The 25,105-nt window shown below is 49.2% G+C and overlaps 1 protein-coding gene and 2 non-coding genes across 4 annotated transcripts in view; 2 read left to right on the top strand and 1 right to left on the bottom strand.

The window, feature by feature from the left end:
- The first annotated feature begins 458 nt into the window (after positions 1 to 458).
- Positions 459 to 25,105, top strand: part of Uhrf1bp1 (UHRF1 binding protein 1) — a 47,753-nt gene continuing 23,106 nt past the window's right edge. Inside the window, exons 1-4 of one of the 2 annotated variants that reach the window (XM_031347227.1) lie at positions 459 to 753; positions 21,882 to 22,044; positions 22,145 to 22,183; positions 22,746 to 22,837. In XM_031347227.1, coding sequence (XP_031203087.1) covers positions 710 to 753; positions 21,882 to 22,044; positions 22,145 to 22,183; positions 22,746 to 22,837 — 338 coding nt within the window. In that variant the 5' untranslated portion in view covers positions 459 to 709. The remainder of the gene's footprint in view (positions 754 to 21,881; positions 22,045 to 22,144; positions 22,184 to 22,745; positions 22,838 to 25,105) is intronic. The other variant, XM_031347226.1, reaches the window with a different exon arrangement.
- LOC116075599 lies at positions 8,247 to 8,408 on the top strand. The gene has a single exon (XR_004112635.1). It is a non-coding gene; the product is annotated as a U1 spliceosomal RNA (small nuclear RNA).
- LOC116075552 lies at positions 9,597 to 9,698 on the bottom strand. Its single transcript, XR_004112596.1, has one exon. It is a non-coding gene; the product is annotated as a U6 spliceosomal RNA (small nuclear RNA).

Genomic DNA, 25,105 nt, shown 5'->3' with positions numbered 1-25,105 from the left:
CAGGGTCACTTGGAAATGTTTCTTATGTCGCACTTCAGGGTCTGGGCTGCTTTCCTTTGGGTCTGTGGATGGAATTCAGCCTTACACATGGTGGCAAGCGCCCTTACCCCTGAGCTGTGTCCTCAGCTTGAGATTTGAGCTTAGACTTGATATCAGGACACTTGCCAAGGCTGGCGCTTGCATCAATTTTTAAAAAAAAATTTTTTTTTTTTTTGGTGACAAGTCTCTCGGTGTAACCCTGGCTTGTCCTGCAACTCCCCATGGACACCCGGCTCCCCTATTCGCCATGCCTCTCTGGCTCTGGGAGAGTTTGGAGTAAAGGTGCATGCCACTCTCTCGGACGCGCGAGCCCCGCCTCTGAGCGCGTAAGTCCCGCCCTCGCCGCGGGCCCCGCCCCCTCGACCAGGCGAGCCTCGGCGGCCCCGCCCCTTCTCCCCGTGCGCCTGTGCCGCCGCGCGCGTCCCCGCCCCTGGCCGTGCGCTCTCGCCGCCACGGGGAGCCGGCTGAGCGGCGTGCGGTCGCGGTTCTCCTCCTCCGGAGGCTGCGGCGCCGCGCGGGTGGGTGGGCACGTGGCGGGAACCCCGGGCGCTGCGGCAGGGGCGAGCGCAGAGCGCCATGGCGGCCGCCGTGGCTGCGACAGCCAGGGCCCGCGCCGCGGCCAGCTGAGAGGACGCCTCTCTCCCACCGCCGAGGAGGCCGCGGCTGCAGCATGGCCGGGATCATTAAGAAGCAGATCCTGAAGCATCTGTCCCGGTGAGAGCGCCACCCCGCGTACTCGGTCCCTTCCCGAGCCTTCCGACCTCCCTCGGGCCGCGCTGGGCGAGCGCCTCCGGGCAGCCGGGGTTCAACTCTACCCCGGCCGTTGTCAGCGCTGCGTTCCTCCCTCGCCCGGGCCGGCTCGCTCCCCATCCCCGCCGCCGCCGCCGCCTCCTCCTTCCTCGGTCCGGGTCACCCAAACCCGCACGGAAGCAGGCCGGCGAGCCCTCCAGGCCTCTTCTCGCCTCCCGAGTCGGCCAGCGCCGATCCACGTCCACCCTGGGCTGGATTATCCGCGTCCCCTTAGATTGCAGCGCCGACGCTGGAATCTTTCCTTCTGGGAGGCGAGCTCCTCCTCTTCTGTCTGACCCTGTTGCATCACCCTTGAAAAGCTGTAAACCCTTCTTTACCCGAGGCTGGTCGTCCTTTCGGTGCTCCCTCCTTTCTGGGTCCACTTTCTTCTCGGTGCACAGGCTGATGGGAGAAAGGTCAGCGGAGGCGGGGGGTGGGGGGATAAAGTTTCAGCAACCTTCCCTTTAAGATGCCACAGAGGTTTGTTTTTTTGTTTTTTTGTTTTTTTTGACAGCCGGTGTCCACTCGTGCTGGGTGGCCTTCTGTTAAGCCGTCCCGTCGGCTGGGCAAGACAGCTTTTCGGCTGTAGCTGGAGGACTCCTGGTCTCCACGCGATGATGCAGCTTGTTAGGACGGGTGACTGCAGATATTGGGAACTAGCTTTGCAGTTGGTTTTCTCTGCTCTTTCTAAGCCTGGGCTTGGCGATGGTTGTTCATTTAGGTGGTCTCAGTAGCTCTACTGATCCAGTGTTTGGCTGCACCGTGGCTAGACTGGCTGCACCGTGGCTAGTGGTTTTCAAGAGGTGTGTGTGGGTGTTGCCAGTCACCATGGAACACCAGGGCTTGCTTGTGTGAGCCTCTATCCCTGACCGGCTGACCCCCTTTGCCTGGCTGACAGTGGCTTATGTGACCTTAGACTTTATCAGCTAGATTCGGATACCGGGTTTGATTAGCTCTGTTATGTACAGGGCTGAAGGGCCGCTCCTGTAGTCTGGGCACTTACTCATTTTTTTTCATCCCTTTCAAACTAGATAATACTTCAGAGATCATCCTAGGCTGCTGTGGTGCACGCGCCCGCGGCCTTAGCTTTTGGAGGCAGAGGTAGGAGGAGTGGGGTTTTTAAGGCCAGCCTAGAGTAGAGATCCCAGCCAACTTGGACCATGTGGACAGAGAGAAGTTAGAAAACTACACGAGGTTTTTTTGTTTTTGTTTTGGTTTTTTTTTTGGTTTTTTGTTTTTTTGAGACAGGGTTTCTCTGTGTAGCCCCTGTAGACCAGGCTGGCCTGGAACTCAAAAATCCACCTGCCTCTGCCTCCCAAGTGCTGGGACTACAAAGGCAGGCGCCACCACTGTCCGGGCTCCATGGGCTTTTATATGGAAAGACTTAAGAGCCTCACACACAGGGAGCGCTCAATAGGATGCAGGGTATTTTTATTTGGGGCTTATAACTTGTGTGGCTATTTGTTATTGGGCATGTGTGTGTTGTGTGCGATCAGGGAGGTGCAGAAGTACCACGTGTGCGTGCGGAGTCTGCAGGGCAACTCTGGGGTGTCGGTTGTCTAGTTCCACTTTCACATGAGTTCTGGGGATCAAACCCCGGTCATCAGGCTGCAAGGCAAAACACTTTTCCGGGCTGAACCCTCCTGCTGACCTTTTCTCTGTCTCCTGCTGTCTGTCTGTCTGTCTGCCTCTCTCATGAGACAGTAGCAGGAGTTAGCCTGGAGTTACTGGGCTTTCCTGCCTTAGCCTCCTCCTAAGTGCTGGAGTAGTTGGCATTCACACCATGCCTGGCTTTAGGTAATTCTCTATAGCCCTTTCTGTGGGAGTTAGGAATGCACACATCTGAATGTCTCTCAGAGTGTCCTGGAATAAGTGAAGGACCCTTGCTGCAGTCCGAGTTCTCCCCTCCTCCCTCCCCTCCCCTCCCCTCCCCTTTTTCTCCCCCCCTTCCCTACCCCCTTCCCTCCTCACTTCCTTTTTTTTCTTTTTTTTTTTTTTTTTTTTTTTTTTTTTTTTTTTTTGATTTTTTGAGACAGGGTTTCTCTGTGTAGCCCTGGCTGTCCTGGAACTCATGCTGTAGAACAGGCTGGCCTCGAACTCAGAAATCCGCCTGCCTCTGCCTCCCAAAGTGCTGAGATTAAAGGCGTGCGCCGCCACCACCCGGCTCCCCACTTCCTTTTGAGACAAGGTCTCGGTGTGTGTGGTCTGTAGTCTTAGTGTCCTGACGCTTGGTCTGTAGACCACCCTGGTCTCAAAGTCACAGGGATTCTCCAGCCTCTGCCTCCTGAGCGCTGGGATTAAGGGAGTGTATCACCCAGCCTGGCTTCAGCCTGGCTCTTGACTGGGGTTGCCAGCCTAGCAAAGGTAAGTCACTTTTCTAGAAGATAAAGGGGTGGACAGAGCCAGCTTCCTTACTCTGGACCACCCCCTGTGAGCATACGATGTTAATGAGACACCCTGGAGCCTTTGTTTTCTTTTGTTTTGTTTTGTTTTTTTAAGGCTTGTCGCTGGGCACTGGTGGCGCAGGCCTTTAATCCCAGCATTTGGGAGGCAGAGGCAGGTGGGTTTCTGAGTTTGAGGTCAGCCTGTTCTCCAGAGTGAGTTCCAGGACAGCCAGAGCTACACAGAGAAACCCTGTCTTGAAAAACCAAACCAAACCAAACCAAACCAAACCAATCAAACAAACAAACAAAAAAAAGACTTGGTGTCATGTAACCCGAGCTAGCCACAAACTGCATTCCAGGACCCAGTTGGTGATTTCCGGGGGGGTGGGGGGTGGGGGGGAGGGGGGGCAGAAAGCCTGTTTGCTTAGTAAAGTAGGAACAGATTGTCTGACCTGGACGGCCATTTGTGATTTCACCAGGTGTGGGACTGGAGGAGGAAGAGGTTGTGTTCTGGGCTACAGTTTCAGCCCCCTGCAGAGGAGTAGGAAAGGTCCAACTCTCGGGGCCTTTGTTTACCTCAGACTCACTACTCAATCCTGTGAGACTTCGCCATGTGTATTGTACTCACCACCACAGGCAAGGGAGGGCCTTGTCAAACCTGATAGGGAGGGAGAAAAGCTAGGAGGTATACAGAGTCCCAGGTTAACTGTGGTGTGGCAGCTGTCTGCCAAGTGCTATGGGACTCCAGGGGCAGTGTCCTACAGCAGAGAGGACAGGCCAGGGACAACAAATTTCGTCCTGGCGATTTTATTAATTTCAGCTATTTCCTTTGAATGCATTCCCTAGCTAGCTACTGGTCAAGGCGCTGGAGAAACTGCTGGAATTTCACCCATGGTTTCGATGGCCGTTGTCCAGTGTGCATCACTTTAATGCCCCATTAAATGTTCATTGAAGTGGACCTGTGAAAAGAGCTCTACTTAGCAACATGAAATAGTTATTTATTTAGAAAAATGTGGGGATATTGGCTGGGAGTGGTGGTGCACACCTGTGATCCTAGCATTTGGGAGACTGAGGAAGGCCTTGAATTTGAGCCCAGCATGGGCTGTTTATTGAGAGCCTGTTTCATAAGTAAATGCTAAAATAGACTTTTTTTTTTTTTGTATTTTCGAGACAGGGTTTCTCTTTGTAGCCCTGGCTGTCCTGGAACTCACTCTGTAGACCAGGCTGGCCTCAAACTCAGAAATCCTCCTGCCTCTGCCTCCCAAGTGCTGGTATTAAAGGCGTGCGCCACCACCGCCCGGCTTAAAATAGACTTTACTGAATTAGGTTTTTCATGTTGTTTTTCCTTCTTGAGAACCCACCTGTCTCAGTCTTTGGTCATGTTGGTGCAACCCTGCCATGCCTGAGTACCTCAGCTAATGACCTCAGATCGGATGAGTAAGAGGGTGGACGGTAGGATGTGCAGTCGGCCAGGGCACTCTGTTCATGAAAAGGGCGTGGGCTTTGGAGCCAGCCAGCCAGAACTGATCTGTCTAAGCCCTGCTGTTCTTGATGAGGGAGGAGTTCCCCAGCTAAGCTGTTGTTGGCTGTAAGAGATAAGAGGAGTAATGGAAGCTAGCAGAAATGTCTCTGAGGATCAGGGATACGGTGTTGGTTACAGTGCCTGACATTTACGGAGTGCTTAATAAAGAGTAGGTGTAGCCGGGCGGTGGTGGTGCACGCCTTTGGTACCAGAGCTCAGAAGCAGGCTGGCATATCTGAGTCTGAGGACAGCCAGGACTACACAGAGAAATGCTGTGTCAAAAAGACCAAAATAATAATAATAATAATACTAAATAAGAGGAGGAAGAAGAGGAAGATGATGATGAGGAGGAGTAAAGAGTAAAATGTGGCCAGAGGAGATAGGGTCAGGGTCAAAGCATGGGTGGCAGAAACTCATTGGAAATGTTATTTATTTACTTGGAGTGACTAGAAAATGTCAACCTAGATTTTTACATGTAAGTGCATAGGAGGTTTCAGAATCCCTTTTGGAGAACCAGAAAACCGGAGTTAAGCTGTTGCCGTTCCTGATCGGTGGGTCCTCCAGAGTGTCAAAGCTCTGAAAGGTCTTGGAGCTTGCCTGGGCCACTCCACTCTACAGCCATGGCCGCGCAGACCTCAGCTCCCAGCGGCCTCTAGGTGGAAGTCTGGAGGACTCGTCTTCCCTTGTGGTCAGGTTCCTTGGTGCTAGACCAGTGATTGTTTTCTACCAATGCACAAAACCTGTTTCTGTGTCTTCTTTTTCTAACGTTGCTTTAGAATAAACAGTAAACCACTTGTATTTACTTACTAAGCAAACACTTAGTGACGGCTTTCTGCACAAATGAGGGTCCCGCGGTCTTGTGGTAACTTCAGGCCTTACGCTTACTTTACAGAGGAAGAATTTCAGCAGAAGGTTCGTGCCCAAAGTCACAGCTAGCGAGTGATAGAGGGAGATTCCAGTGCAGGCTGCATTCTGGAGCTGCCCGCCAACCCCCCCGAGCTGTGCTGCTCCCCGTCTGTTCTGTGTGTCAGACTTAACACAGCACCCACTTGAAGCCCCTGCTGGAGAAACAATATTCTCTTCCTACCTCACCGCTGCTTTCTCTCAGAATTACCACTCCATCAAAATGGGACTGTCTTGTTTTATGTGAATGGGGTTATACAGTATATATGCTTTAAAAAAAAATCTTTCAATTGATATTTTGGTTTTGTAGTACAGGGACTAGAACTCAGGGCTTTGCGCGCCTGGGACAAGTGCCCTGCTCCTGAGCTGAGCTTCATTCCCCATTCTTCATTTCGTGAGACAGTCTCTATAGCCCATATGGGCTTCAAACTCTCAAGTCTAAGACTGACAGGTGTGTACTGCTTGTGGCTCGCCCACTTCCCGCCTTGGGGTCCTAGAGATTGAACCCAGTGAGGGCCTCATGCACGGAAGGTAAACACTACCAGTTATTCTGTCTTTGGCCATTGTTGTCATTCATTCATTCATTCATTCATTCAATCACACATACATACATAAACATACGTATTTATAAGCATTTTATTTATTATGTGTGCGTGCGTTACAGGTTTACACCACTGTGTCTGCTATTTGGCATACGCATTTTGTGTGTGTGTTCCTGTGTATGTGTGTGCGTGTGCTTACATATCATTTCTCGGTAGCTGTCCATCAGTTTTTTTCCCCTGGGACCTGAAACTCACTGACTAAAGTGAGTTAGCTGGCTAGTGAGCGCCTGTGGTCCTCCTGTCTCTGCCTCCCTGGGACAGGTTGGAAACCTGCTCAACCACTCTGGATGCTCAGGACTGAACGCAGGTCCTCACGCTGGCACTGCCAGTGTGTGACCCACTGAGGCGGCTCCCTAGCCCTAGCCCTTGTCTGTTGTTTTAGCGGTGAGTGTGTTTACATTGTGTTACAGACCGCACGGTCGTATGCTTTTTTGTTTGTGGGAGCATAGTCCGCTCTCCTTATACTTGCTGTGGTTGAATATTATGTATTTTCCCAGCGAGAGCCGTTCAGAACACGTCTGCTGGCGCGCACACCTGCCGGGAGTCTAAGACAGGGTTTGATCTGTTCTGGGTTGTAGACTGTGGGTTTTCATGAGTGGGCTCCTGCCTGATGTGCTAGTGGGCATGGCTACTGCTGGAGGGTGTGGGATCGAAGTCCACAGATCCTTGACAACACCTGGCATTTTCTGTCCTCTCATTGCGGCCACTCTGAAAGATGCATATAATTTTAATTTGAAAAGCTGGACGTGGTGGCTCCCAACGATTCAGAAGCTGAGGCAGGAGGATTGCCTGCAGTTTTGAGACCAGGCTGAGGTACATTACGGAGCCTTGACTCAAAACTCACCGGGAACCAGAGTTTAAGGAAACCCTTCTGTTGGGTGAAGCACACGAGTACTCCGGCTGCTCTTCAGTCTGTGTGATTCCGAGGACCGAAGCCGTGCACACTGCTTGGCGCGTGCTGACAGAGCTAAAGAGAGTCCAGGTCTCTGCCCCCTTTCCAACCTTGATGTCCCGTCCTTAAACACATGATGTCATTCCAGAATAATATTCAAATTACAAAGGGACTGTGGAGATGGGGCGTTTCCAACCATCACAGAAAACGTTTCTTTTTCTTAAAGTTTTATTTATTATTACAAATAAGTACACTGTAGCTGTCTTCAGACACACCAGAAGAGGGCAACAGATCTCATTATGGGTGGTCGTGAGCCACCATGTGGTTGCTGGGATGTGAACTCAGGACCTTTGGAAAAGCAGTCAATGCTCTTACCCGCTGAGCCATCTCTCCAGCCCCACAGAAAATGTTTCTAACTTAAATCGCATGTGGCAGCTGTCAAAATAACTATTATATAGTAAATGAGTTTCTAAACATCCAGGATTTTGCTAAGTATTTGGTCTGCTCTGTAATCTTAGCAACTCATTGACACATCATTTCATTTTTCCTACAGAAATAGAAGTTTGAATTGCATAGCTCTCCTATGATTTTTTAAAAGATTTATTTATTTAATTTATGTATACGAGTACACTGTTACTGTCTTCAAACACATCAGAAGATGGCATCGGATCCTATTACAGATGGTTGTGAGCCACCATGTGGTTGCTGGGAATTGAACTCAGGTCCTCTGGAAGTGCAGTCAGTGCTCTTAACCACTGAGCCATGTCTCCAGCCCCCTTTCCTATGATTTTTAAGAGTGTCTCTCTCTCTGTCTTACATTTGTATGTGTCCCAGTGTGTCTGTGTGCGAGTGTGCCTGTTTCATGTGGAGTCCTCTCTCTCCTTCCACCATGTGGTCCCCTGCATTGAACTCAGGCCCTTGGGCTTGCTGTTGGAACCTGTCACCTGCTAAGCTCTGCACTGGCTTGAGATAGTCTCTGTGTGTAGCTGACTTAGTCTGGGATTTGGTAATAGCCCTCCTGAGTTTCCTGAGTCTTGGGTTACATAGCTGGGCTGAGCCACTGTGCCTGGCAAAAGATAATAACTTCTGTTTTGTTCTTTAAGACAGGGTTTCTCATACTTACCTGGCAGGGGAGATACCATGATCACGAAGGTGGTTTTCTCAGGGTGAGGCTTATCCATTGCACTCCGGATGTGCTGACCCCTGCGATTTCCCCAAATGCGGGAAACTCAACTGCATAATCTGTGGTAGTGGGAGACTGAGTTCTCGCTCTCCCCTGGGAAAAAAAAAAAAAAAGACAGGGTTTCTCTGTGTAAGTCTGCCTGTCCTGGAACTCATATGGACAAGGCTGGTCTTGAACTCATAAAAATCCACCTGCCTCTGCCTCCCAAGTGCTGGGATTAAAGGCGTGCGCCACCACTGCCTACACAGGCTTATGCTTCTTATAAAAAGTACTTTATTTTAATTTTTAAAATACATTTAAATTTTTAAAATTATACATGATTACATCATTCCCCCCTGCCCTGTTCTCCCTTCAGACTTCCCTGCATATTTCCAGCCTCTTCATGGCCTCTTGTTCTGGTAACATTTTATTTTATTTTATCTTATTTATTTATTTTTTATTTTTTAAAAATATTTATTTATTTATTATATGTAAGTACACGGTAGCTGTCTTCAAACACCCCAGAAGAGGCTGTCAGATTTCATTATAGGTGGTTGTGAGCCACCATGTTGTTGCTGGGATTTGAATTCAGGACCTTTGGAAGAGCAGTCAGTGCCCTTACCTGCTGAGCCACCTCGACAGCCCCTGGTAACATTTTATTAAAAGCAGAAACTTTGGGGCTGGAGCTTTGACCGGACAGTTAGGAGCCCTGTTGTTCCTGCTGGGGACCTGGGTTCAGTTCCCAGCGCCCACGCGGTTCTCAGAACCACCCACAACTGCAGTTTCAATGTCTTCTCCTAAGGTCTGAGGGCACTAGGCTCGGAGTCGGTGTATAAACATACACGTTAGTGAAACACACTCAAAACACGTGGAGTAAAATCAATCTAAAAAAATTTTTAAGAAAACTTGGGGGCGGAGTACAGTGGCTTAGTGGCCTAGCACATTTCAGGCCTGCTGTAGTCTTCAGCAGCACAGGCACGAATGGATCTCGGTAGAGAGACGGGCTTGCCCTGAGAGATCAGCTGGAGCATGCGCGGTAGCAGAGAGAGCTGTGAATTCAAAGCCTCCTGCTCAGCCAGTTTCTTAGCTTCTTGAAAGTTAGTTTCCTCGTCTATAAAACTGCGCACACGCTGTTTTGCACTTGAAACTGGGGGTCCCAACTGGCTACACGGCCTGCCTGCGTGTTTGTTTTTTGACACGTGGTCTCACTGTGTAGCCCTCGAGTTTGTAATCCTCCTGCCTTAGCCTCCCTGGTGCTGGGGTTATAGTATCCACTGCTGTGCCAGGGTAGGGATCACATTTTAAAAATAACGTGCCTGCTTCACTGTGTCATCTTGGCACAGGGGCCTTGCTACTCTTCTCTGGAATATTCCACCTTATGCAGGTGATCTCTGAGTTCTAGGCCAGCTTCTTCTACGGAGCCAGTTCCAGGACAGCTGGGGCTACACAGAGAAAACTTAACTTGAAAAAACCAAACCAAACCAATCCAAAAATTAAAAAAAAAAAAAAAAAAGACCAACACACTTATTGTGGAGTGTGTGAGTCCCACATGTGTGTAGAGACCAGAGGACAAGTTTGTGGAATCAGTTTTCTTCTTGTACTTTATGTGAATTCTGGAGCCAGGTTCAGGTTACCCTCCTGTGTGGCAGGTATTTTACCTGCTTCGCCATTCCCCCACTCCACTCACGGTCAGTGTTCATATTCCTGTGTGTGCTGTGCATGTGTGCATGCGTAACTTTGAGCGTGTGTGGACATGGGTACATGTGTACGAAAGACGGGGCTCAGAGTTGACACTGGGGCTTCTCCTCCATTGTTCTGCAGACTTACTCCTTGAGGCAGACTGTCCGTCGAACCCAGAGCTCCCTAGACAGCTAATCTCAGTAGCCAGCTTGTTTCGAGATGGCCCTGTTTGTGCCGGCTGAGGCTGGAATTACAGGCAGACTATCCATTTACTCGGGCAGATCTTGTAATGGAGTAGGGATTAAGGCTTTCTCACTGAACTTGAAAAGGGGAGGAACCTTCTTCTCGTGTGTGGCACGTGATGTGGGAGTCTGGGACTGTAGCGTAGAGTGTCCTAGTTACTGTCGTGTCGCTCTGGAGAGACTGTGACCAAGGCAGCTCTTGTAAGGGATGTGTTTCATGGGGGTTGGGGTGGGGCTGGCTTACAGTTTTAGAGAATTAGTTCATTATCATCATGGCAGGAAGCAGGTAGGTGTGTATGGTGCTGTAGCTACCAGCAAGTGACCGTGTGCATCCTGAGCCACAGGTAGCAGGCAGAGAGAGAGAGAGAGAGAGAGAGAGAGAGAGAGAGAGAGAGAGAGAGAGACAGACAGACAGACAGACAGACAGACAGACACTGCCCGGAGACATGCCTGCCTACAAGAACTCATTTCCTAGTCTTTTCCAAACAGATCATTAACTGGGGACTAAACATTCAGACATACAAACCTCATAGGGACAATTTTCATTCAAGCCACCAGAGGGTAAAAGAGCCAGAGGGTGTGTGTACACTGGATTGATCTCTTAGAGAATTTACTCAACCATTAGAGGGCGTTTAGTCACCTTCACTTTATAGAACCTGGCTAAAGAATAATCAGTGAAAATGGTTTTAATCACAGCCCAGCTCTTTCTCCAGCTGCATACTGGCCCCAGAGCAGAGTTTAACTAAGAGCAGGGAAGTACTGTGGCTTAGTCACTAAGGTACTGGGTTTTGGTGGGAGAGAGAACAACACCTGCGGGCTGTTTTTTCCTTCCCATACATGTACTGTCCTGTTCATGCTATGGGCTGTGTGTACACGTTCAGTCACTTAACGGCAGCAAAAAGAAACAATGAAAAAAAAAACAAAACCATCAAACCAGAGTTTGAGAAGTGGACAGGTGAGTCAGGTGCCAGAGAGAAGTCAGGTGCATGGAGGACCGTGCTTGAGGCAGTGGATCGCTCGGTGGCCCAGGTTGACTGGGAGCCACAGCCCCCCAGCCTTTGCATCCCCACTGTGGACTTGAGTCTTGGAGTTTGGAAACCTTTGCTCTGGCGAGGGGGACTCCAGTCCAGCCAGGTGTTAAGCAGCCAGTCTCCTTTATCTGTGTGTTACTGGTGCCAGAAACAAACACTAAAGAATATTCTCCATGTTATCAACCTGTACTGATTGTAAAGGGGGGGAATTAAAGTTTAAAAATAGTGTCAGCTATTCGGGTGAGGGGCAGGAAGTTTGCATCAACTTTCCTGGAAAACGGGTATGTGATGCGTGCGTTGGGCTGGCTGTGTTTCATTGCCTACCTCAGTAATTTTTTACATGTATGCTCAGAGTAGCACCTTGGTTATACAACCAAGTTATATAACTTGGCTGCCAGCCCATAATTGAAGAGCATTGAAGGGTGTTAGAGGCTACAGTGGCTAAGAACTCACAACTCTCTGAAACTCCAGCTCCAGGGGATCCAGTGCCCCCTTCTGACTCTGTGCTGGTGCACAGACATGACACACACACAGACCTGCAGGCAAAGCACTTTTGCTCATAAAATAAAATAAATCTAATTTTAAAGAAAGTTTTGGAGAACATGAGAAGTGTGATATTAGTTAAGTTTGACTGAATGGAAGTGTGATGTTCCGAAGTTTAACTTCTTTTTTTAAATCTATTTTCGTGTGTGTGCTTTGCCTGATTCCTGGAACTGGAGTTACGGGCAGTTGTGAGCCTACTATGTGGGTGCTGGGAATTGGATCCCAGTCCTCTTCCAAGAGTAGCCAGTACTCCTAACTGCTGAGCCATTTCTGCAGCCCCTGCAGTTTTCACAATTTTCACATCTACCTTTGAAGTTTGGAGCATCAGGTCATAGAAACTGTTCCGGTGCGGGACAGCTTCCTAAGCTCCCCCAGTTTCAGACAGCGTAAGCACGTGTGTACACTTACCACAGGGAGGGCTAGCTCCTGCTAAGACCTGTGAGGGTTAGAGGAGGGTGAAGATACAGAGGTGACACCTTCCCTGTCATGGTGTAAGGTCCTTTAGAGCATGGGTCTCCGCAAGAGTTGCTTTGGGTTGTCACCTGGCTTGAGGAGTGTGACAGATGCTGACTGGGGGAGAAGCTGATGTGTTGTTCTTGGAGGCACTCTCTAAAGCCAGCAAGGTGACTTATAACTCAGGTGCTGGGAGGCTGGGGCAGGAGCATTGAGGGCAGCCTGCTCTACACAGTGATTTCCAGAACAGCCTGAGCTAGAGTGAGCCCTTGTCTAAAGAAAAGGGCTAACCAGTTTGAGCCTGGGTAATTCTAGTACTTGGGAGGTGGAGGCAGAGGTTGAGAGATTGAGGCTAGCCTTGACTACATAGCGAGTCTGAGGTCAGCCTAGGCTAGCTATATGAGAACGTACCTCTCTTCCCATAAGACGCTGGTAGTGTTGGGCATCTTCCTCTGTAGTTCTCCCTCCTTGTCTTTTTTTGGAAAGGGTCTCTTACTGAATTTGGAACGCCTGTTCGTAGACTGTCTGACCAGCAAGCCCCCAGGATCAGCCCTCCCTGCCTTCACCAAGTGCTGGGGGTACAGTAGCCGTGGCCACAGCGTGGCTTTGTGTGAACACTGGGGAATCCACTTGGCTCTGTGTGAGCACTGGGAATCCAAACTTGGGCTCTTAACTTGAACAGCACTTTACCAACTGAGCACCACCCTCCTCGAACAGATCTATGACATGGAGTTCACTGATTTAATAACACGCTTGTTGTGTTACGATATTAGGCATAGAGAGATTTGTTACGCATCAGCAGATAATGAAACAAGATAGAATAAAAGTATGTACTGTACAGAGAGATCAAAGCCAGCCTCGGATGCATGAGGTCTCATTTCAAAATCAACAAAAAGTCAACAGCACAGTCATAAAAGGCAGCTGAGTTTAAAAGCAGTCAAAGGCTCTGAGCAGGCATTGCTCCAAGAAGAGACGCGCATGACCAGCAAGCACATGAAAGAGTGCTATCAAGTGGGTGCAGGTCAGAAGGAAGAAGAGACACTTGTACCACAGGGTGACAGCCATGAAGAGGACCGCGGCACGTGTTAGTGAGGACTTCAGACATGACTGGAGGAGCACCCGTGCGGAGCCTTCATGGTACACATCTGACACGAGGCATATGGCTGGGTACAGCGATTCCACTCCACGTTCACACCGAGAGAAATAGAGTTATCTGCTCGCACCAAAACTTACATTGTACATTTACAGCACCATAATAGCCCCGAAGAGGAATCCCTCAGATCCGTACCAGTGGGGTGATCATTGCACAGGAATGAGGAAAGCGGGACATGTTTGTCAGCAGCACGTTGTTAGCCCTGAAGAGGGAGGCAGTGCTGACGGGGCTGGGAGGCCGTTCGGTGAGCGTAGCGCTTGCCTCACAAGCTGAGGACCTGAGTTCTGATCACTAGAACCTCATACAAAGCCAGGCTGGGTGTCCATGCCGTGATCCTGATGGTAAGGGCGGGGCGGAGGCGAACTCCCAGGATATCCTTCCCAGGATGTCCTGGGAAGGATAGAGCCTCCAGGGATGAAGAGGAGGATAGAGCCTCCAGGGATGAAGAGGAGGATAGAGCCTCCAGGGATGAAGAGGAGGATAGAGCCTCCAGGGATGAAGAGGAGGAGAGAGCCTCCAGGGAAGCTCTCTTATGTCTTTGAAAGACTATGCTGGTGATCCAAGGAAGCCATATGTAAGGGTTTTCTATTTATATGTTATACATAGAGGTTCCTAGAAGACTGCGCGTGGCACCTGCAGAATTCCCGTTTCAAATGCACAAGAAGTGTGTAGACCAGGTAGGCTATGTCTTGATCAGCAAACTCTATGAATAATTTTCAAGACAATGAGCAGCTAGCGGGACGACTCTGTAGTTAAGAGCACCAGGGTTTGATTCCCAGCACCCACATGGATGCTCACACCTGTGTGTAATTCCAGTTCCAGGGAATATGACACCTTCTTCTGGCCTCTGTGGGTACCAGACATTTATGTGGTGCTCATACATACATGCAACCAAAACACACGTAATAAAGAAAATAAAATAATGAAAAAATCCAAGATATCGAAAACTTATTGTGTTTCCTGACAATAATGGAATTAAATTAGGAAACAGTCTTCAGTATTTGAGGGTTTATTTTATTATTTAAAAAGATTTTTGTGTGCATGTTTTTCTGAATGTATGTCTGTGCATCAAGTGTGTGCTGTGCCGGAGGAGGCCCAAAGACTTTCAGATCCTCTGGAACTGGAGCTACATACATTTGTGAGCTGCCATGTGGGTGTTAGAAATTGAACCCAGGTCCTCTGGCAGAGCTGCCGGAGCCCCTGGCTGCTGAGCTGTCTCTCCAGGGCCATGAGCTTTGGAGGTCTGAGATGGGGTCTTGTTATGTTCTTAGTGAAGGAGAGAATGCATTTGTGGATCTGGAGTGGAGGGGTTGTTGCAGGTTCTGCTGTCTGCAGGCTCCTGGGGCAGGGTAGTGGAGTTGAGTGCAGAGCATGCTGGGTTCTGTCCCATGTCTGTGGTGTGTTGATTCCCAGGCTTAAGCATCGGCTAGCTATGACTCCTGGGCAACCCTTTCTCATTTCCGATCACCTTGTTTCTTTTTTGCAAACTATAGATTTTGACTTAATTAATTAATTATTATCTTAATCATTTATCTTAATTAATTAATTAATTAAGATCCCTTTTTGGCTGGACATGTTGGCACTTACCTGCCATCCCACACTAGGGTGTCTGAGGCAGGAGGATCGGGAATTTGAGATACTTACTCAGGAACTCAATTCCTAAGTACTGAATTCAAGGGCAGCTCGGGCTCTTTGACAAGCTGACTCAGGAAAGTTTCTTGCTCTTAAAGTCTGCAGGGTTAAAAGCTCTGGCTTCCTAAAATCGTGTTACTCGTTTGCAAGGGTGACTGAGAGCCTTCCTGCTGCCTCTTGGCAGATTGCGTTTCTCTGGCAGAGATGAGGTTGATCTGTTTCTGCGACTTGATTTCAGCTGAGTCTCTGTGCTCAGTCATAGCAACAGATGGCCTGACAATGTTTCCCCACATTCCCGAGTGGAACTCATACCAGGCTGCCATTAGCCTTTTTAGCCACCCTGGCTAAGTAAAGATTGTGCCAGGGACTGTGGAGGGCTCCTCTAGAGCCACTCCTGGTACCAATTTTGTATTAATCAGGGTTCTCTAGAGTCACAGAACTTATGGTAGTCTCTATGTAGTAAAGGAATTTATTGATGACTTAGAGTCTGTAGTCCAACTCCCAACAATGGTCAGCAGCAGCTGTGAATGGAAGTCCAAGGATCCAGCAGTTGCTCACTCCCACAAGGCAAGCAGATGAAGCAGAGAGAGCCTTCATCCTTCCAATGTCCTTATATAGGTCTCCAGCAAAAGGTGGGGCCCAGGTTAAAGGTGTGTGCCACCACACCCTTAATCCCAGATGACCTTGCTTGAACTCGTAGATCTTCCAGTCTTAATCTTCTAGGATTCATAGCCACTATGCCACCACACCTTTAATCCCAGATGATCTTAAACTCATAGATCTCTCTATCTTAATCCTCTGGGATTCATAGCCACTATACCTCAAGATCTCCATGCCAAGATTCAGATCGGAAACTTGTATCTCTCAGCCTCCAGCTTAGGGCCAGGTGAGCCTTCTAATTCTGGATTGTAGTTCATTTCAGATATAGTCAAGTGGACAACCAGGAATAGCCACTACAGTCCCATTATGTAGCCCTGGCTGGGCTGGGCTGGAACTCTTTGTGTGGAACCCCTTGAATTCAGAAGTCTACCTGTTTCTACCTCCCAAGTTCTGGGATTAACAGTACCACTGTGTTCTGAATCCTTACTCGTTTCTGGCCCTAGGGATCCAGCCTGGCGCTCCTGTGTCTGGGCATGTGGTTTATTTCTTGCTGCTCTTTTGGAGAGACGCTTATAAGGTGGGCTCTGCTTATTATTGGTGAGAAACTGCATGCAATATTTTCGCCGGTGCCAGACCGGATAAGCAGAGTGTGCGTGCACATCCTAGAGCCTAAGTATGCAGTATGCTGTTCTATTTAGAGCCATGTAAGTATGTTCAGCGAGAATTGCCTAAGGACACGTCACCCAGACAGTGTCCCCAGTGTCCCCTGTACGTGATGCATCCTCACTGTGGTCAGGTAATGTACTGAGGGGGGCTGAGCACAGGGTCTTATGCTCTCCTGGCAGGCACTCCGTCATGGAGCTAAGTCCCCACCCCCAACCTGACGGACATAGAGTATCGGTGTCTGCTTTTGATGTTTAATGCATGCCCTTTGCTCGATCATCCTGCTGGTAACAGTGCATTCTGTGATCACCAGCCAGCGACTTGGTGGATAGAGATGGGGTGTTTTGCTGGGGGAGGACATGAATTAGTCCTGGCATTCTCTAGAAAGATCTTGTTCTTGCTGATTTCTTTCTTTTTCTTTTTTTCTTTTCTTTTCCTCTCTAGACAGAGTTTCTCTGTATAGCCCTGCTGTCCTGGAACTCACTCTGTAGACCAGGCTGGCCTCAAACTCAGAAATCCGCCTGCCTCTGCCTCCCAAGTGCTGGGATGAAAGGCGTGCGCCACCACTGCCCAGCAGATCTTGCTGATCTCACTGGTTTGGTGAAGTTCAGAAAGGTTTCTGGTCATATTACACTATAACTTTACACAAAAATTGAGCTTTATTCTACTTCCAAAGGTTCATAAGCAGTGGGTGACTAAGGGCATCTGTTACCCCTTAGGTTTATTTCTTTAAACTGAGGTCTGGGCCTTGGATATGCTAGGCAGGTTGTATGCCTCTAGCTGCAGCCCCAGGTGTCCTCTAACCGTTTCTGAGGGTCTTCAGGTACATACTGTGCCAGGAACTGTTGACAGTCAGAGGAGTAGTGGATCTGAGTGTGGGGGTGGAGCCTGAAATCCCAGCACTTGTTAGGCAGCGGCAGGAGGGTCAGGACATCAAGGTCATCCTAGACTGTATTCAGCCCACTTTCAGGAAAGCAAACATAGTCAAAGATGTGTAAGTGTTTATAAACAAGTATGCCATTTACGGGATAAGCACCTACAAATGGCGGCGTGTGCGTGGTTGACCAACAGATAAAGGACCAACAGCATAGAGCTGGGAAGACCCGATTACAAGATATAAACAGGGCTGGAGAGATGACTCAGAGGTGAAGAGTTCAAGTCCCAGCAACCATCTATAATGAGATCTGGTGCCCTCTTCTGGACTGCTGGCATAACACTATATACATAATAAATAAATCTGTTAAAAAAGATATAAATAACTTACACTCATTATAAGTAATGAGATAGAAGCTATTATTAAAGTGTGTATGTAAGTGTGTGCTTGTGTGTGTGTATGTTCATGTGCATGGGTGCCCATGGAGGCCAGAAGAAGGTGCTGGGTCTCCTTGAAATAAAATTACTGACGCAGATGGTGAGAAGCAAAATTGGTCCTCTGCAAGAGCATGAGTCATCTCTCCAGCCTGAGAATTGTCATTTATTTTATATCAAACTCTGGAGAGATTTTGGAAAGAACACAATGTAGAAATTAGTTATGTCACATCTCTTTAGTATAATCACTCCTCGGTGCTAAAAATATTATAGCTTATTCTGTGTTTATAGTTTCTCTCCTATCAAGGGGAGCATACAGTTAAAGGTATTTTCCCCTTTACGTATGTATGGAATAATGATTCTTCTTGGGTAGGCTTTTCAAGTTATTTTATTATTTTCTTTAAAAAGATTTTGGGATGTGTGTGGTGTGCATTGGTGTGTGTGCACACGTGTGTGTACAGCTTGTGGGAGTTGGTTCTCTCTTGTCAGTGTGGGTCCCAGCGAGTGTCCGTACCTGCTGATCTCTCTCTAGTCCCCCTCCTCCTTCCTGCCTTCTCTGAAAGCTCCTATGTGGGCACAGCCGCACATACCTGCAGTCCAGGACTCACAAGTGAAGGCAGGATTGCCAGTTTGAGGCCAGCCCTGGGCGATTATAAGGGAGAGCAGCTTATCTTGATGATTCTCATCCTGGGTTTGTCTGTCCTGAAGGAAGGGCACTTAAGGAAGTTGGAGGGAGGGACGGTGATGTTTGAATGCCTTGAAGATATGTGGGGCTTGGAGGGGGCTTGGAGGGAGCTTGATGTCCTCGTGGTAGCAGATGTGCCCAGTTTCCTGTCTGCCTGCTCTCCTCCCTCTTCCTCCTTTGGTCTCCTCCTGTGGGCCCTCCTCCTCTCTTCTCATTCGGTCTGCCCCTCCTGTGGGCCCTCCTCCTCTCTTCTCATTCGGTCTGCCCCTCCTGTGGGCCCTCCTCCTCTCTTCTCATTCGGTCTGCCCCTCCTGTGGGCCCTCCTCCTCTCTTCTCATTCGGTCTGCCCCTCCTGTGGGCCCTCCTCCTCTCTTCTCATTCGGTCTGCCCCTCCCGTGGGCCCTCCTCCTCTCTTCTCATTCGGTCTACCCCTCCTGTGGGCCCTCCTCCTCTCTTCTCATTCGGTCTGCCCCTCCTGTGGGCCCTCCTCTCTTCTAGGCCATGGACTCTACTTCCTTGCTTTTCCTAGTCTTGCTCTTTAGCAAGTGTTCCAGGTAGACGGACTTTCTTCTCACCACATTTTTGTTTACTTGTGGGTAGGTGTTCATTTCAGGAAAAGGATAGCTTTCAGAGGGAAGGACCCATTGCTAGACAGCTGGTCTCTGGTGTAAAGAACAAAGCTGGTTCATACTTAGTTGATTTTAAAGAATTGTTTGTTTGTTTTTGTTTTTGTTTTTGAGATAGTTTTCTCTGTGTAGCTCTGGCTGTCCTGAAGCTAAGTTCTGTAGACCAAGTTGGTCTCAAACTCCAAGAGATCCTCCTGTCTCTACTTCCTGCCTCTCTAGTGCTGTGCTGGGATTAAAGGCATGCATGCCACTCTCCTAGAGGGATTTGGATTATAGTACTTAGCACGTAACAGCTGACCCATCAAAACACACGTGCACACACACTCGAACGTGCACCACACACACACACAAGTGAAATGAATTAAAATCAGTTAGCTTACATGTTAAAGTCTGGGAATGTCTTTTTCTCCTATCCTCTTGTGGAAATAAGGCGAGAGCCTGCCCTAGGCCCTTGGAAGCGCTGCAGGAAGGGTGTAGCTATAGGCAAGAGTGCTTTTCAGGAGCTCACATCTTCAGGGACAGTCACAGTGTGATTAGCCTGTGACCTTCTTCATGACAGGTGGTAAAGGTTATGAGGGGCCCAGGGCCTGATAGTGCACTGGATATAGTGCACTGGGTAAATGGTTCTCTAAGGATCTGAATTGGGTTCAGAGGCAAAGCTCTACCTAAGTGTGATCCTCTTGAGTCTTTCCTTTCGATGTGAAGTTAGTTAATGGAAACTGAGAGAAAGGCCCTCACGTAATCTTTCCCTTTATGTGTGTTCTTGAAGCAGACAAAGCTTCAGAGTGAAGCTGCTTGCTCTGGGCGTCCGTCTACTGTCCTTCCCCGCTCTAGGCGTCCACTCTCCTTCCAGGGCTTTGACTAGAGATGGTCAGTGTGCTAGGCGTCATATTTGGGAGGTTGTTTCCTGAGCTCCAGCATTATTTTTTTTTTTTAAAAAATGAGGTGTTTGATTTTTATGTGTATGAGTACACTGTAGCTGTACAGATGGCCATGAACCATCATGTGGTTGCTAGGAATTGAACTCAGGATGGCCTCGCTCGCTCTGGCCCCACTCACTCCGGCCTCGCTCACTCCGGCGGCGTAATACACTGTAACTGTCTTCAGACAAACCAGAAGAGGCCATCTGTCCTATCTCATTACGGGTGGTTGTGAGCCACCATATGGTTGCTGGGATCCGAACTCAGGACCTTCGGAAGAGCAGTCAGTGCTCTTACCCACTGAGCCATCTCGCCAGCCCGAGCTCCAGCATTATTTCGAAGCTAGCACAGCCTGCTGCTGTTGGATGGATGCTTGCAGAGGTTAGCAAGCAGTGCGAGCGCAGTGGTGAGATGCCTCCATGCCCTAGGGCCCACGAGTGACATGGCGAGCCTAGTTGGGTCCCTGCGTGAGTGGCTGGGACAGTCCTGAGCTTGAGACTTTTAACTTTTGAAGTTCTGGAGTCCATGGCTAGTAAGCCTGTTTTCTGTCCTGGAGGGGCACTGCTTCATCCCTCCTGTCTGCTCTGCACACACAGTCCTGAGAAGAGCACTGAGTAGGGCCGCATATCTTGGAAGCACAAAATTGACGCAGAGACCCGTGCCGTGTGCACACATGGGAGTTGGTGGGCCTTGAGAGAAGCCACGGAGGAGGCGGTCTGTGGGAGTGTGTCTCTGTGAGAGAAGCCACGGGGGAGGCGGTCTGTGGGAGTGTGTCTCTGAGAGAAGCCACGGGGGAGGCGGTCTGTGGGAGTGTGTCTCTGAGAGAAGCCACGGAGGAGGCGGTCTGTGGGAGTGTGTCTCTGTGAGAGAAGCCACGGGGGAGGTGGTCTGTGGGAGTGTGTCTCTGAGAGAAGCTACTGGGGAGGCGGTCTGTGGGAGTGTGTCTCTGAGAGAAGCCACGGGGGAGGCGGTCTGTGGGAGTGTGTCTCTGTGAGAGAAGCCATGGAGGAGGCAGTCTGTGGGAGTGTGTGTGGGGGCTGGGGAAAGCCACAGCCGCAGCACACAAAAGTCTGCCTTGCGCCACAGTGGGGGGGGGGCACTATTGAGTAGGAGGCACTCCGAATCTCTCTTTTTTAAAGATGTATTTATTATTTGTATGTGTTGGTATGTGCACCTTTGTGGGTGCTCTTGTGGCAGGAAGAGGGCATTGGATGCCAGGAACTGGAATTAACAGGCAGTTTGAGCTACTTGATGTAGGTTCTCTGAACCAAACCCCAGTTCTCTGAAAGAGCAGCTAGCAGTTTTGATTGTTGAAACACACCTCAGCTCCTCTCGGTCTCTGTAAGTGTTAGCTGTGTGAGGCCTTCGGAGGGTAAAGGTGTGTCTTCCATGGAGTCTGGTGATCCATCCATGAAAAGTTGACCTCTGACCTTCAGATGTGTGCCATGGCCTGTTGTGCAAACACATGAGACACGTGCACACACAGTAATAAATAAATTTTGAAAGCAAAACGAAACACCAGCTGTTGTCATTTGTGTTTCTTTTAACAAAGGGTCCTTTATTATTTTGTAGTCTGCATCCCAGGCTGGCTTTAAATTCATCATGGCCTTGATCTTCATCAACACATACAGGATCACAGGTGTGCACATACAGGATCACAGGTGTGCACATACAGGATCACAGGTGTGCACATACATCTGACCTAGCTGCTCTGTTTTTAGGGGACTTTTATGTGGGGATCCAGAAATAAAAGGCCACTGGGTAGTGGTGGTGCATGCCTTTAGTCCCAGCACTTGGGAGGCAGAGGCAGGTGGATTTCTGAGTTCGAGGCCGACCTGGTCTACAGAGTGAGTTCCAGGACAGCCAGGGCTGCACAGAGAAACCCTGTCTCGAAAAACAATAAAACAAACAAACAGAAATGAGAAGGCCGTGTCGCCACTCCTCCAGCCACTTCCCCAGCACATTGTCACATTGCCAGAATGAGGTCTTATAAGGGTGACTGATTTCCCATGATGCCCTGGGAGAATAATGTGTTACTGTTACTCTCTGCAGGTTCACTAAGAATCTTTCTCCAGACAAAATCAACTTGAGCACGCTGAAAGGGGAGGGCCAGCTGACCCATCTGGAGCTGGATGAAGAGGTTCTGCAGAATGTGCTGGAACTGCCTACCTGGCTGGCCATCACCAGGGTCTACTGCAACCGGGCCTCCATCCGGGTGAGCATGGGGTCTGAGCGCTGTTGCTGTCCCAAGCCAGCAGGCTTGTTCTCTTGAGGAGCGGCTGTCACAGGCCTGAGTCTGTGCTTTCTTCTTTCAGATCCAGTGGACCAAGTTGAAGACACATCCGATCTGCCTGGTAATGGCCTTTTCTAGTTCAAAGTAGTCTTTTTTGTTTTGTTTTGTTTTTATTGAGACAGGGTCTTTCTAAGTAGCCTCAGTGTGTACACTAGGCTGGCCTCTGCCTCCCAAGTGCTGGGGTTAAAGGTGTGCACCGCCACTACTGGCATGTGTTTGTTTGTTTGTTTATTTTTTTTAGGATTTATTTACTTATTTTATGTAAGTACAATGTAGCTGTCTTCAGACACCCCAGAAGAGGGCATCAGATCTCATTATGGATGGTTGTGAGCCACCATTTGGTTTCTGGGACTTGAACTCATGACCTTTGGAAGAGCAGTCAGTGCTCTTAACCGCTGAGCCATCTTAACTGCTGAGCCATCTTAACCGCTCCAGCCCCGTGTTTGTTTTTTTAATAACGGATTTTACTGCTCAAGTGCTATCCTTAGATTCCCTTGGGATCCCCACAGCAGTTTGAAGTGTGGTTTGTGTTGGCGGTGAGAGGCTTGTAGTGCAGTCCTGTTGTCCTGCTGGTGCTGTGTGAGTTTTGTGTGGACGCTTAGTTCTCTCTGTTTGTATTCCAGTGTCTGGATAAGGTGGAGGTGGAGATGAAAACCTGTGAGGACCCTCGTCCTCCCAATGGACAGTCTCCCATCGCCCTTGCTTCAGGACAGAGGTTAGTCACTGAGAGCTTTGCTGAAGAGGACGGACGGACGGACAGATGGGCGGACAGGCAGTCAGTCATACTCTGTAGCCCAGGCTAGTTTCAAACTCCTGCTCGCCTAGGAATATGTGTGAACCTGTATGAGTGAAAAGTGTGTCTCTCTTTTCCTGGCTCAAAATAAAACTTTGGTTACTATAAACGTCAGATAGGCTAGTACATTGGATCCCCGAGTTTCAGATCGCAGACCTCAGCAGTTACCAGCATGCTCCAGCCTGTTCCCTGTGTACTGCAGGGCTTGAAAGCCAGCACCCGATGCCCTGTTGTACTGTGTTCCTAACAGCAGTGTGGACTTTGGGGCAACACAGCTTAGCACTGAGTTGCATTCCATCATGTGGTGTAATTCAGCCCTCCCCCAAACCCTGAGAGGCCTTAGGTAGCCCAGGCTGCCTTTGAATTCATGTGTGTAGCACAGGCTGGCCTTGAACTCCGGATCCCTCTGCCTTCCTGTCCCAAGAGCTGGGCTTACCAGCTTTCCACCCAGTGGGTGGTCATTGCACTTGTCCGCTTTGACTCCGTGAACATCCATTGGGATCCATCCACACTCTGTGTGGACTGTGCTGTTGTCTCTCTCAGGTAAACCCCTTGGGAAGGAAGCACTCAGGTGGTAATGGAAGTGACTGTCAAATTCTCCCCTCAGCTGCCCGCCCTGTACCTTTTAACAGTTCATATGCTTCGTCATGTGCTGTATTCACATTTCTTTTTTGGGGGGTGGAGCAGGGGCTTCTTTTTCCTGCTAAAGGAATATAACCTCTCAAAACTATCTTTTTTTTTCTTTTCTCTCTCTTTTTGAGACACGTTCTCACTGTGCAACTGGCCTGGAACTCGTTGGTCTCAAACTCACAGGGATCCGCCTTCCTCTGTCCCTGGGGTTACAGGTGTGGTTCTCCTGGTGCTTTCTGTTTTGGTTTTGTTTTGTTTCCCCCTTAAAGAGGTATTTGTAGGTGCTGGGGATGGCTTGGTGGGTGAAGCGTATGCTTTGAAGGTGAGAGGACTGGAGTTGGGGTCACCAGTGCATGTGTAATTGCCAGGCGTGTGTGTGTGTGTGTGTGTGTGTGTGTGTGTGTGTGTGTAGGTCCACCTGCAGTGTCCGGGCTGGAGGTGGGAAAGGTTGGTCTGAGATTCGCAGACATCCCCCTGCTTCTGCCTCTAAGTGCTGGGATTACTAGTGAGAGTCACCAGCTTCTTTCGTTGGCACCGCATTCGGGATCAAATCCAAGGAAGGGGTTGGCCACACAGCCATGGTCCAGACTCACTGCAGTTGGGGCCTGTGTAAGGCGTGTGTTATCTTTCTGTGACCTGTGTGTAGTTGTTCTATCTTTCATGAGCTCCTGGGCTGTTTATCAGTCCTGTGTGGCTGAGTTGCATATCAATGTACACTTTCAGTTTTCATTTCTAGATATTCTTCCCAGTCTTTGTTTTTTCAGGACAGGGTTTCTCTATGCAATCCTGGTCATCTTGGGACTTGTTGTAGATCAGGCTGGCCTTGAACACAAGAGATCCACTTCCCTCTGCCTCTGCCCCTGGAGCGCTTGGATTGAAGGCGAGCGACACTGCCGCCACCACATGGCTCTAGATTTTTTTCTTTTTTCTTTTTTTTTTTTTGATTCTTGTGATGAAAAGAATTCCAGAATTGGTTTTAGCTTAACCGTTCCTTAGCCAAGGCAACAGCACAGTTTACAGCCAACCCCTTGTGGGTGGATTGAGGCCTCTGGATGCCTTCCAGTCCTTAAAAACATAAAAATAAAAAAGAAAGGAAATTCTGCTTTGAAGGATGTCAGTTTCATTGAAGTAGGAAGTGGGTTTCTTGGGAAGCTGGGGCTGGGGGGGGGAGCTAGTGGGAGTGGGGGCGGAGCTAGTGAGGTGGGGTGGGTGGGGTGGGGCAGGGCCTGGTGAGCTAAGATGACAAATGCATTGTGGATATATGGAAGAATAAGTAAAAAGCATGTGCTATCCACAGCCCAATCTCTCTTCTCCCTCATCGCCATCTCTGCTCAGGGAAGGAGAAGAGTTACTTTTCTCCTGGCTATACAGCAGGCCAGGTGGAGGTGGGACATTCTTGAGCAGAATCCAGTGCTGTCAACCCCCTGGCCTATCTGCATTTATTTCATCTTCCCACTCCCTTTTCGTAGTAATTCATGTCTTTGAAGATCTAATAGACTCTTAGGGGCCGCAGAGGATCGTATAGACTCTTAGGGGCCGCAGAGGATCGTATAGACTCTT

This window comes from Mastomys coucha, unplaced genomic scaffold (genome assembly GCF_008632895.1).
Source record: "Mastomys coucha isolate ucsf_1 unplaced genomic scaffold, UCSF_Mcou_1 pScaffold3, whole genome shotgun sequence".
Classification (NCBI taxonomy): Eukaryota; Metazoa; Chordata; class Mammalia; order Rodentia; family Muridae; genus Mastomys; species Mastomys coucha.
This window is presented reverse-complemented; position numbering and strand designations above follow the sequence as displayed.